Source organism: Erythrolamprus reginae, chromosome 2, assembly GCF_031021105.1.
Source record: "Erythrolamprus reginae isolate rEryReg1 chromosome 2, rEryReg1.hap1, whole genome shotgun sequence".
Lineage (NCBI taxonomy): Eukaryota > Metazoa > Chordata > Lepidosauria > Squamata > Dipsadidae > Erythrolamprus > Erythrolamprus reginae.
In genome coordinates, this window is record NC_091951.1 from 239,617,640 (window position 1) to 239,631,096 (window position 13,457).

General features: G+C 40.5%; 1 protein-coding gene across 3 annotated transcripts in view; it reads left to right on the forward strand.

Moving 5' to 3' along the window:
- Positions 1–13,457, forward strand: part of PIGG (phosphatidylinositol glycan anchor biosynthesis class G (EMM blood group)) — a 97,120-nt gene that overhangs the window by 46,362 nt on the left and 37,301 nt on the right. For 2 of the 3 annotated variants that reach the window (XM_070742319.1, XM_070742318.1), the window contains exon 10: positions 6,150–6,341. The exons of the other annotated variant lie outside the window; for it this stretch is intronic. In XM_070742319.1, the coding sequence (XP_070598420.1) occupies positions 6,150–6,341 (192 nt within the window). The remainder of the gene's footprint in view (positions 1–6,149; positions 6,342–13,457) is intronic. 3 annotated transcript variants of the gene reach the window in all.

Here is a 13,457-nt window from a genome sequence, read left to right on the forward strand (position 1 = left end):
TTAAAAAAAAGTATTTGTAACATGTATTAATTATACTGTGCTTTGGTATATTTCATCCCTTGTTTCTTAAATAAAAAATAGGATTTACCATATTTTTCAGAGTATAAGACGCACCAGAGTATAAGACACACCTTAGTTTTGGGGGAGGAAAACAAGGGGGAAAAATTCTGCTTCTGCCTCTCAGCAATTTGCCTCCCAGCAAACAAGAAACAGTACAGATAATATATACTGTTTGCTGTATATTTCTGTGTGTGTGTGCCTGACCCATAGAAATAGCAAAGAAATGGAGAAATGTACATTATGGCAGTATATTAATGTCAGAAAGTTTTCTTAAATGTAGTCACCCTAGCTTCTGCCTATTATTTAAATAGATCTACTCCAAACATTACTAAGTCAGGGTTTAACTCAGCTACCATATCTTAATATGCAACAGGACACTGTTACATTTCAGACTATACTTGTACAGATGCTTTTAAAATTGATGTGGCTTTCTGAAAGTATGGTTATTCTCTGCTATTTAGAAGAAGGTGCAATAGCACTGGGCCTCTTCAGATCAAGCATTTATTTTAAAAAGCTGCTTCATTTTGTTAAGTTACCTAGAACAATAATGAAGCAGTCTTTAAAAAATGTCTAATAATTTGAACATTCTATAGGCATTTATAGTTATTGACTTACCTCCTTGCAGCAAATAACAAATCGTCGGGTTCAGCGCAGCCTGATAGCAGTAGAAATTAAAAATCTGCCTCTGTCTCTATTATTATTATTGTTGTTGTTGTTGTTGTTGTTGTTATTATTATTATTATTATTATTTATTAGATTTGTATGCCGCCCCTCTCCGTAGACTCGGGGCGGCTCACAACAATAACAAAGACAATGTAAGAACAAATCTAATAATTTAAAAAACACTAAAAAACCCATTATTAAAAGAAAGCATACACACAAACATACCATGTATAAACTGTATAGGCCCGGGGGAGATGTCTCAGTTCCCCCATGCCTGACGGCAGAGATGGGTCTTAAGAACTTTACGAAAGGCAAGGAGGGTGGGGGCAGTTCTGATCTCTGGGGGGAGCTGGTTCCAGAGGGTCGGGGCCGCCACAGAGAAGGCTTTTCTCCTGGGTCCTGCCAAACGACATTGTTTAGTCGACGGGATCCGGAGAAGGCCAACTCTGTGGGACCTAACCGGTCGCTGGGATTCGTGGGATTCGTGCGGCAGAAGGCGGTCCCGGAGATATTCTGGTCCGATGCCATGCAATTTACCTCCTTGCAGTGTTAGTTTCACTTTTGGTTTTTAGCACAAGCAATTAATAGTTTCAGGCTGCAGAGATTGCCATAGCCTATTGCCGCCTGCCATCAGCTGATGGTCAGGAGGCTGATAATCAGTTGCTTGTGCTAATCAGACTCTGCCCTGTTTGCTGCAAGGAGGGAAATTGCTGGGAGGCAGCAGCCAAAGTTTTCAGCACCCAAGTTTTCACTCTCTTTTTTTGAGGTGGGGGAGGTGTGTCCTATACTCTGAAAAATACTGTATTTATTTATTTGGTGTATTCTGCTTTAGCTCAAAAATGTGAATATTGCATTTTCCCCCCTCCCTGTCTGCTTCTCTGCACTGTATTTTGGGTTATTGAGCATCTGAAGGGAAGAGGGAAAAAACCACCAGTAGAGGATGATAAGCACCCAGCCGAGCAATGATTTAAAATGAATGTGGCTTTCCCCAACTGAATGCCTTCTAGATATGGGTCAGACTAAAATACCCATCGCCTAGACCCATCACCCTGAGGAGCACCATAGGGATTGACTAGTACACTGTTTCACTTATTCTGAGGCTGAACTGCAAGCAATTTCTTCTTTTGAAAGAGGAAGGGAAGCTTAACCCAAGAAGCAGTTGCTTTCTTTCTCAAAGTATGAGATTATTCCGGTCTCTCCTCTTTTCCTACTACAGTTGTACCTCTACTTAAGAACTTTTCTAGATAAGAACCAGGTGTTCAAGATTTTTTTGACTCTACTTAAGAACCATTTTCTACTTAAGAACCCGAGCCCAGAAAGGGGGAATAGCTAGTTTCCTGCCATTCCCCCTTTAATCCCGGCCATCTGGGCAGCCAGAGGAGCCTTTCGGTGGCCCTTAAGGAGGGTGTGGCAGTCCAGGGCAAACGAAACATTTTCCTTTCTCTGGGCGCTTGAATAGGGAATAAACCCTTCATGGCACTGGACCAGAATATCTCCGGGACCGCCTTCTGCCGCACAAATCCCAGCAACCAGTTAGGTCCGACAGAGTTGGCCTTCTCCGGGTCCCGTCAACTAAACAATGTCGTTTGGCGGGACCCAGGGGAAGAGCCTTCTCTGTGGCGGCCCCGACCCTTTGGAACAAACTCCCCCCAGATATCAGAGTTGCCCCCACCCTCCTAGCCTTTCGTAAGCTCCTTAAAACCCACCTCTGTTGTCAGGCATGGGGGAATTGACATGTTCCCTCCCCCTAGGCTTATAAAATTTATGCATGGTACGCTAGTATGTATGATTGGTTTTAATTTGTGGTGTTTTTTAAATTAACTTAAATATTAGATTTGTTTTACATTGTATTGTTATTGCTGTGAGCCGCCCCGAGTCTGCGGAGAGGGGCGGCATACAAATCTGATTAAACTTAAACTTAAACTTAAACCTCTGCCAGTGCCCAGAGAAAAGAAACGGTCCCTTCGCTCTGGGAAGCCGAGGAGTCACCACAGGGAAGGAAAGGCGCTGGCTACAAAATGAGCGAGCGAGAGGAGAGGGGAGCCCTTCAGCATGGGAGGGAAGAGGCAGCAGGTAACAGCAGCAGCAGCCAGAGTAGGGGAGGCAGCTTCGCGCCAGGTATATGGAAGGCGCGTGCTCCTCCTCGCCGTCTCAGAGTCTCTCTTTTTTTTTTTTAAGCCTTAAAGTTTTGGATTTTTTTTATTCCCTTCACCTCACCTTCTTCTTTCAGCAGCGACTGTCCTCCTCCTCCTCTTCCTCCTGCTCCTCCCACCCAAATTCCGAGCTTTTATTTCTTTCCTAATGGGTTTGCACGCTTTATTTGCTTTTACATTGATTCCTATGGGAAAAATTGCTTCTACTTAAGAACGTTTCTACTGAAGAACCTGGTCAGGAACAAATTAAGTTGTTAAGTAGGGGTACCACGGTATTTCTATCTTTACCAGCAGGTGCTAAAAGAACCTTTGTGGAGGAGAAGTAAAAAGAAGTAAAAGGAAGCTTTAGCAAGAGATGCAAAGATTAATGAGTTCATGCTATCAGACTAAGATATGAAAAAGTTTTAATTGATCCTCACCCAAATCCCAATTCAACTACTTGTTGAAGTGGGCTTTGGGTGAGGATCAATTTAAACTTTTTCACATCTTAGTCTGATAGCATGCACTCATTAATCTTTGCATCTCTTGCTAAAGCTTCCTTTTCTACCTGATGATGTCTCTTTTCACCAGAGAGGGAAGCTGCAGAGATATTCGAGTGTGACATAACATTCCAGCTCCTTAGCCAAAATATTTCAGCTGCATGTTGTTCTGGTGGCACAGTGTGTTTTTTAGAGCAAATGTGATTTGCTAACTTGAGTATGCTGCTAAGCATGTGTGGAAACCCACCAATGGGTTAGATAAGTCTATATTTCCTGCAGCCTTTGCAGTGTATATGTGTGTGTTTGTGTGTGTAGAGAGGGAGAGGTATTGCTAGAACCCCCATGACTCAAAGCTGTGTGTGTTCTGTGCTAAAAATAAAATGAGAACCAAGCACCAAGGCAACCCAACTGCTATGACGCAAAAAGCAAAATTATGTTGCTTTTTATAAACTGCCTTTTAAAGAATCCTTTCGCATTGTTTGGCTTTGTTTGCACTGCTGATGCTTATTGAAAGGAGCCAGGATCTGAAACCATCTTCCTAGATTTTGTCAGATATTGATCACACATTTTGGCAATTATAATGCCTTTGAAAGGCAATTTTTGAAAAAAACAAATCTCTTCCCCCCACACCCGCAAAAGTTAAATGTGAGATTTTTCTGGAAGCTGAGAGCAGAGTTAAGCTTGTGCCTGTTTGTGTTGTATACAGAATCCTGAAAAATACAGGATTGTGTTAACGTGTCAGGTTTAGGCTTGTTAAGAAAATAATGTTTTTCTGAGAGGCAGGAAGTTGCACGATCTGATTGCCACATATAGAAAAGGGATATAACGATTTCAGGAAAATGGTTCTGCTAAAATACTTACTAAATTTTCCGACAAGATCTACCAAGGGAAGTATTACTGAGACCCTTTTTTCTGATCTCACTATATATCAGGGATCAATAGAAAACCCAGTTTTATAGATAGAAGGATATTCCCCAGTTTTACACTAAATTTTCATCTAAGGTTTCAGGGAAATTATTTCTAGAGTGCTCTTCCAGATCGACATAGTTACCATCTTAGAATGCAGTGGTATTTTCCTTTTGCCTGGAGTTCCTCAGTGAGATCGAGAAGGTGGGAAACGTTTCTTGAAAGACAATTTCCCTGCCATTTATGAACCTTCTTCCCTGCAACTACAATCACATTTTTAGGTATTAAAACTACAGTGGTATAGTATCATGAGTATGGGCATTGTGCCTGCCCCATAATCCTTTATAGTATACAATGCAATTGATTCCCTATTATTAATCTACTTAGGTTAAAAGATTTTTGTGTCAATTCTCCTCTTTAGTATCTTTTTCCAGAATGGGAAAGTATGTGTATCCCCCACCCCAGAATTATAAAAATGAGTATTATAACAAGCGTAATACTAATACTACTAATACTAATACTAATAATTATTAGTAGTATTAGTATTACAGTGTTCCCTCGATTTTCGCGGGTTCGAACTTTGCGAAAAGTCTATACCACGGTTTTTCAAAAATATTAATTAAAAAATACTTCGTGAGTTTTTTCCCTATACCACGGTTTTTCCCACCCGATGATGTCATATGTCATCACCAAACTTCTGTCTGCTTTCAATAAATATTATTTTTAATAAACTTTAATAAATAAACATAGTGAGTAATAATCTAAATGGTTGCTAAGGGAATGGAAAATTGCAATTTATGGGTTTAAAGTATTAAGGGATGGATTGTGATACTGTTCACAGCCAAAAATTGTGTATTTACTTCCGCATCTCTACTTCACGGAAATTCGACTTTCGCGGGCGGTCTCGGAACGCATCCCCCGCGAAAAGCGAGGGAACACTGTAGTATTATTAGTATTATTAGTATTATCATTATTATAATTTATTAGATTTGTATGCCGCCCCTCTCCGAAAAATCAGGGTGGCTCACTAATGGAGTGTAACGAGTGTAACTAATGGAGGCAGTCAGATTTATAGCAATAGTGCTTAGACTTATATTGCTTAGCGCTTAGACTTCACAGCGCTTTACAGCCCTCTCTAAGTGGTTTACAGAGTCAGCAAATTGCCCCCGACAATCTGGATCCTCATTTTACCAACTTCAGAACGATGGAAGGCTGAGTCAGTTTGAGCGTTTGAGTGGGCTGTGAGTTAGCCCTGCAGTACTGCATTCTAACCACTGTGTCATTACGCACTGCTATAAAGGTATATCAGTGACTTCACATTTATTTAAGCACTGTCCAACACTTAAAATAGCACTGTATATACCTGGGAGAATTCAACAAACGTGGCCCACAGGTGAGAGGGCTTCCTGTACTTATCATCTGATTAACTTTAATGAAGTGTTCCCCAATGCCAATGTTATTATATGAGCAAATGGATGGATTCCAATTCTTTTGAAAGGAAATATTCTAATTATAGATTCTGTAGACAGACAAAAGCAATATGGAAAATGTTCACTGGAAAAGTTTGAGACCTCCTTCTGCAAAAAGTGAATGAAATGAAATCATCACACTGTTAATCAAAGGTTTTTATGAAGGATATGAAGGCTCTAAAATGGCAACACAGAAAATTATTTGATTCCTTGTGTAAAATTGTAAAATGCCTGATATTTTGGCGCAGAATAAATGCTACATAAAGAGTTTACAAAAAATGGATGTGGTGAGAAAAGACTTGTTTTTGTGATTGATGAATGAAGTGAAGCTTGTTAAGAAAGAGAGATAGGGGGAAAAAGAAATTGTAAAAGAATCTTATTAAAAAAAAATCTCATTGAATTTGTTATTGGTTTTACAGCTCCGAACATAAAGCTGAACTTTCTCTTCTGGCATCAGCGTCTCTAGTTATGATCTTTATATTTGTTCATCGAAGATGTTCTTTGGTTTCGAAAATAGCAATGGCACTTGGACTCTTGGGAGTGTACAGTTACCGGGCAGCGATAGGAAATGTGGAATTTCCATGGCAACCAGACAGAAAAGATATTTCAAAGTAAGTTCATTAGCAGCTATGTAAATGTACTTAACACCTTGAGGTCTAAAAGTAATATCACAAATAAGTACTATGTGGGTTTCTGCACGTGTTTTCTAAGAGTTGTGGGCAGATTTTTAGGTTTGAGAGATTTACACTGTTTTGACAAGAACCCTGGAATCTGCCAGCGAGGTGTCGACGTAAAAGACACGCTTAAAATTAGAGTTTTGCTCTTAGGAATTTGTTTTGTATATTACAATAGGACTGTCCTTCTGTTCCTGGGTAACTCAGGTTTTTCCTCATTTTAGCAGTTTATTTTAGGCAAGCCAGAGAGATTTCTTATGCTGCTGTAATTATTTATTCATTTTAATGGATTTTTAGCATTTCCTCTGGGTGGCTCACAAAACCAAATATGAAGCCTTTTCTTTCTTGGCTACCAATGCACTTTTTGTTGCGTCATTCCCGTGGGCTGTAGAGGACCTGGATAGAGATCAAACATCCCCAGAGGTGGCAGAATATTTTAGAGTCTATTCCCAAGAAAAATGTGGGAGAAACATTGTAAGGGGCTGATTTTATACCATAAGTGCTGCGTCTTAAATTCCCTTGGGGGAGAAAACACTGTTGTGTTTCCCTGGAAGTAAGCAGGCCCTTATATTTTTCTGAACCCCGAAATATGGCCTTGGCCTCATTATTGGAGGGGAATATTATTTTGGGGGTCCAGCAGTGTTCCCTCTAATTTTTTTGGGGGGTGGGCGGAAAAGTATAGTGTCTGAGTGGCAGTCCCTTCGGGACTGGGCGGCACAGAAATAAGTAAGTAAGTAAGTAAGTAAGTAAGTAAGTAAGTAAGTAAGTAAGTAAGTAAGTAAGTAAGTAAGTAAGTAAGTAAACAAACAAATAAAAAACCCACCCTGTTTTGCCTCAGAGAATTTCAAAATAAAATACTGTACTGTGTGTCTATAACAGTGAGCTCATAATAGGGCAACTCTATCAATATCAAAATGCCACTTAAATAGTTGAGCTAGTTTCAAACTAGATTTTTATTTTCTTTCTCTCTTCCTTACTCCCATTCTTTTTCTTTCTCTTTTCCTTCCTCTCTTTTTTCTATCTGTTTCTCTCTCTTCCTCTCTCTCTCATTCCCTCTCACTCTTTCCCTCTCGGCTTCTGGGCAGGTTTGGAAAACTCTGAGTTAATGATGATTTTTAAGTGAGCGATTGCTCACTGCCCAGCTTAGAGGGAACTATGGGGTGCAGTAGGCAGAGAGAATGGGATTAGATGTCCCATCGTATCCACTTCTCCTCCCTGTTCTTGGCACCGGCCAAGCAGCTGGCCCTCCACCACTGCCTTGTGGAGCAGGACTCTGCAAGTCTTGTTGTGTCGTTGCGTGCAGAAACTGCAGGACAGCCATGAGCTTCATCGTATGGCACAGCTGGGGTCCTGCTGCTGTTTGTGTATGCAACGACACAAGCCTTGCAGAGTCCTGCTCCAAAAGGCAGCGGCGGTGGCGTGACGAGTTTCATAGAGACTCCTTTCTGGCAGGCGGGACTTGTTGGGCTGTGAGACGTGCGTCATATCTGACACTTGTAGCTTGGTTGCGTTCCTTGGTGTTGTGTCCAGAGAAGCCCATTGTAAAAGAAAACATCTTGCGAGTTCAATCAAGAGTGGCTCCCGGCATGTCCCTCCCTTTCCCCGGAAAGTAGTGGGTGGGGCTTATTGGGGGGGCGGGCTTATTTCAGTGCATGCCTTGAAAAGCCTGATTGGCCTTATTATGGGGATATGTATTATTTTTGGGGAAACACAGTATTCACCTTTGGGTCAGGTTGTTTGCGCCTGATATGACAAGAGCATAAGTTACCTTAGCGAGATAAGTTCAGCTCAGCTCTAAGATACACTTTATTTATTTATTTATTTATTTATTTATTTATTTATTTTCTATCTATCTATCTATCTATCTATCTATCTATCTATCTATCTGATTGATTAATTGATTGGATTTGTATGCTGCCCCTCTCCGCAGACTCGGGGCGGCTAACAACAGTAACAAAAAACAGCATGTAACAATCCAATACTAAACAACTAAAAAAACCCTTATTATAAAACCAAACATACATACAAACATACCATGCATAAATTGAAAGGCCTAGGGGGAAAGAATATCTCAGTTCCCCCATGCCTGACGGCAGAAGTGGGTTTTAAGAAGCTTACGAAAGGCAAGGAGGGTGGGGGCAATTCTAATCTCTGGGGGGAGTTGGTTCCAAAGGGCCGGGGCCGCCACAGAGAAGGCTCTTCCCCTGGGTGCCGCTAAACGACATTGTTTAGTTGACGGGACCCAGAGAAGGCCCACTTTAATACTCTCTTTACTTCATTTTTATATTATAATCCCTCCAATCCAAATAACACTACAGAATTGCACTATGAATTATTCTTCATTCCTCCCTCATTCAAACATAGATAGAAACAGGCAGGATAAAAGACAAGGAACACTGCATATAAGCAGCTAAAATTGTGATGGACCTTATGGATCAATTCAAGCATGCTGTTCTTCCAGTGGCCAAATGTTTTTGAGAACTTATGCGATCAAGTTAGTAGCATTCCTCTTTCATTTGTCCTCAGGTCCTACAGCACCAGTTCTGTCATATTACAAATACTGTCCAGTGGATAACCACCACCCCCCCCCAAAAAAAATCCCATGTTCATATCCCAGTAATGGGATCTGGACAGGAGTCCCACAGGAGAAAAACAAGGTCAGATGGGGATCCAGGCCAAAAAAGGTTGAGAAACAGTAGAGAATTTGGCCTTTAAACATGTGTAAATGCCCGTAGATTAGTTGTTATAGGCAACTAATTAAATGTTAGAGGCCAATGGTAAGTATACCTGGGAAAAAGGTTTGGGAAAACATTTTCCTAAAGTTTTCATGAGTTTACAGCAAAATGTTCTGTGAGAAAAAAAAATTGGTAGGAATTAAATATTCTTGCAGTTTATAAAAACATCTCTCAATGTGACTCTTACATTATTAGAACTGCTGCGTAATATTCCATTGCATGGATAGTAGTTCATAGATGCACATAGTTTAAGATTTCTGGGCCGACACAATAACATGTCTTCTTAAAGTTCATCAGAGTGATTGCTTTGATCAGTAAACTATGCAACTATTTGTGATTTCAGGCTGGAAGTGTTTTGGAGCATAACTGAATTCCTAGTACCTTTTTAGAATGAAAATACAGTAGATATTTATCCTGAAATTGTAATTTATAGTTGCTTGATTTATGGTGCCAGCTGAATAATACTTTTCTCAGCCTGTGCTTTGTGAAGCACCGTAATGAAAGTCAAATAGCAAATCTTTTTTCTTCCTAATCCTTGCTTGATATGCAAAGCTGGCATAGTTTTGCTCCAGTGCCTGTGGCCCAAATGGGAGATTGTACAGAAAAGAATGTGAGACATGCACTGTGTTTGTGACTTGTTCGTAATTTTTAATGATGCCTGTTCATCAGTGGACTTGCTGGGTTGTAAATGGATAAAGTAGCACTTAGCGAAAGGGTGAAAAATTACGTGTCACTCTAAACTTTTGAAAGATGTGGCCTGCAAGCACTCCACTTACCTCCGCTACCGGTTCACATCGCATCCCCTTGTGCAAATTCACTTTCACGCATGCTCAGAAGGTTGTTTCCGCCTGAAACACAGCTGCGGAACTGCTCAGCTGTGCTTCGGGTGAAGAAATAAAGGTCGGTATTAATCCAGGGGCAGGTGGGAAGGCATTTTTCAAAGCAGATGACGAGGAGACGCCATCTAAACACTGAAAAAAAATCATCGTAAAAAAAAAAAAAAAAGATGGTGGTGCAACCAGAACTGGATCTGTGTTGCCATCTTAACGTCACAGGTTCGGGCGATCTGGTCCGAATTGGGAGTAACCTACCCCTGCCTGCAAAAGGCCTCCTGGTGTCTAACCATTCTGACATCTGTATATTATATACAGTGGTACCTCTACCTACAAACGCCTCTACTTACGAACTTTTCTAGATAAGAACCAGGTGTTCAAGATTTTTTTGTCTCTTCTCAAGAACCATTTCCCACTTACAAACCCGAGCCTCCAAAAGTGTAGTTGGAAAAGGCAGGGAGAAGCCTCCATAGGGCCTCTCTAGGAATCCTCTGGGAGGAAACAGGGCCGGAAAGGCGGGGAGAAGAAGGCGGGGAGAAGCCTCTGTGGGGCCTCTCTAGGAATCTCCTGGGAGGAAACAGGGCCAGAAGAGGCGGGGAGAAACCTCTGTGGGGTTTCAAATCTCTCTCTAGGAATCTCTATAGGGAGGAAATAGAGCCTCTACCCTCCCTGTAGTTTCCCCAATCACATGCATTATCTGCTTTTACACTGATTCCTATGGGAAAAATTGTTTCTTCTTACAAACTTTTCTACTTATGAACCTGGTCACAGAACGAATTAAGTTCGTAAGTAGAGGTACCAGTATACATAGATTTCTATAGTTCAGTTCAAGTAGAATCAGAGGTCTCATCTCAGATACTGCCATGCAACATATAAAATGTCAAAAAAACCCATCCCACTTCTAGTTTTTGAATATTGTGAATCATTTAAATTGTTATTCTTCAATTAAGGGAGGGTTTTTTTTAAAAAATTCTTCTTAAAAATACATATACATAACATTTCAAACTATTGAAATATTAAGACATTTCCCGACGACCTTAGAAAATCACCACCAGTCATGATTTTAAAAAAAAACACATGTTGTTGGATCAGTGCATGTTCCTTTCAAAGGATTATTAATTATCTTTGGCAACTTGGTTGGTGTATTGAAGAGAAGCCAAGATTAGAAAACTCGTGGTGTCAACTCTTGTACAGGCCACTATCGGCCTGTAACAAATCTGTTAACTTTCAGGTTATAACATTTTCTGATAACATATGGCTTCACTGCAAGATTCTATAGCAATGTATTTAATGAGTAAATTTGGGCTCGGGACACATATGGACATGGATTGCAACTGTGAATAAATATCTCCATTGCCCTCCTGTAACAATCATATAAATTGGGCTGTAGCAGTAGTTGTATAGCGTTTTATTTTCCATCCTCTCCCCCCACTTACAGCTCAGAATTCTGAAATTAAATTCCAATGGTGCTGTTTAAATGAGCTGGATTAAGGTAAAGCTGTAGGTAAAGAAAGGAAATTGATAACGATATGATGAAGATGATGATGATAATAATGGTGATGATAATGATTTAAAGTTTTACCAGCATCTGAGATTAAGTCATTAAAATATACTAGAGTCTGTTTCTTGCACTTAATGAAGGCGACTCTAATCCAATAAGAGCTTATGCCATAAGCAATTATGGTGATCTCTAGGCAGAGTGTCAGTTTGAAGCTGATGAGATTTAGGGCAGTTAATTATTTTATGAGGGTTGCGCATGAAAAGGGGAAAAAAATAGTGAATCGGAGATCTGCTTTTAAGTGATGATTGATGTTGGATGGATTTGGCCAAGACTATTTTTCTTACAGCGATTCAGTCTTTAAATTCTTCACTGAATTGACTTCAGTGCAGAAAATCTACCATTACACTATTCCTGATTAGTGGCATCCATTAAAACATTGAGACAGGGGATACCACTGATTTAAGGTGGGGTGTGGGGAAACATACTGATGACAAACAGCACAGAGAGTAAGACTATCAATATAGCCGTTATTTTGACTTATTCATTTATTTAAAAGATTTATATTGCCACCCATTTTAGATTCTTCATGACTCTGGGTAGCAGTTTCACACATGTCCATCATATCATTGATGCTTAAGTGATGGATAGGTTGGAAATTAATTATCACAGGAGGAATGTTCAAATAAATTGAGGGAATAACAGAGTATATGCATATTTAGCCGAAGAAAAATAGATGACCAATGTTTGAGATACAAGTAAAAGACTTTGAATTGTAAAAATAGAAATCTCAAGTCTATCCTGCATCTCTTATCATGGTCGGGAAGATACAGCAGAAAAAAAATCCAGTTTCTCTTAGGAGTGGGGAAAGCTGTTTTTGCCCTCCCCGGGCGTGGGCACTCATGCATGCGCGATAGTATGCACACATGCTCTTTTGGCACCTGAGGAAAAAAAGGTTCGCCATCGCTGTCCTAAGCAATTTACTAATGGTTCAGGTGAACCGGTGAGAACTGGCTGGATTTCCTCTGTGGTGTAAACTCTTGATGGACATTCAGACACAATGTGATGGATATTTTGTCGAGGAGGACCACAGTCAAACTGAGGTGTAGAGACAAGACCCCACTGAAACAATGAGTACCACGTTGGGTACAGATCCTGTTCAGAGTTGAGCAGTGCTGGAGAGGAATGTCAAAACCTGGCACCTGTCGTGTAGGGCCATCTATGTAACTGTCTGTGTCTGGACGCTCAGCAACTCAGTTGGCTTTCCACTGTGTGTTGATGCCAAAGTTGTTAGACAGCTGTTGAGCAAGTGCCATAGAGCAGTGTTTCCCAACCTTGGAAACTTGAAGATATTTGGACTTCAACTCCCAGAATTCCCCAGCCAGCGAATGCTGGCTGGGGGATTCTGGGAGTTGAAGTCCAGATATCTTCAAGTTGCCAAGGTTGGGAAACACTGCCATAGAGGGTTTCTTGGATTTAAGCCTGCCAAATTGATACTCCTTTGCTAAGTCTTCCCGCCTTTGTAGAGCTGGTGGTGTAATGTGGCTCAAGATGGGGAGCCAGCAAGTAGGAGTAGATTTTACGCAACTGCTTATGATCCTCATTGTATCATTTAGTCCAGCCCTTCTGCAGAATGATAGAAACTCTTGGTCTGCAAAATAGAGTTGTTAACAATGGCTTATTTAAATCTTGAAAGTGGTAGGATTAATTATTATTAATACTCTATGGTTTGTATGGATTATGTAATTTTCATGGATTTTAAGAACCCCAAATTGTGTGTAACGGAGAGGATTAGTTCAGACTTCTGATTATAAGCACTTATGCTCTTGATGCCTTGCAGCTGACTGAAGTATTTATTTAGCAATAAGTTCTGTGGAGTTCAGTAGAAATTGTTCTTCAGTAAATGTACATTCAAGTGGACCATTAAATTGTGTTGCAGTGGGAATAGCAACTCTATAGCTATGATGGTTTCATATAGGGCAGTGGT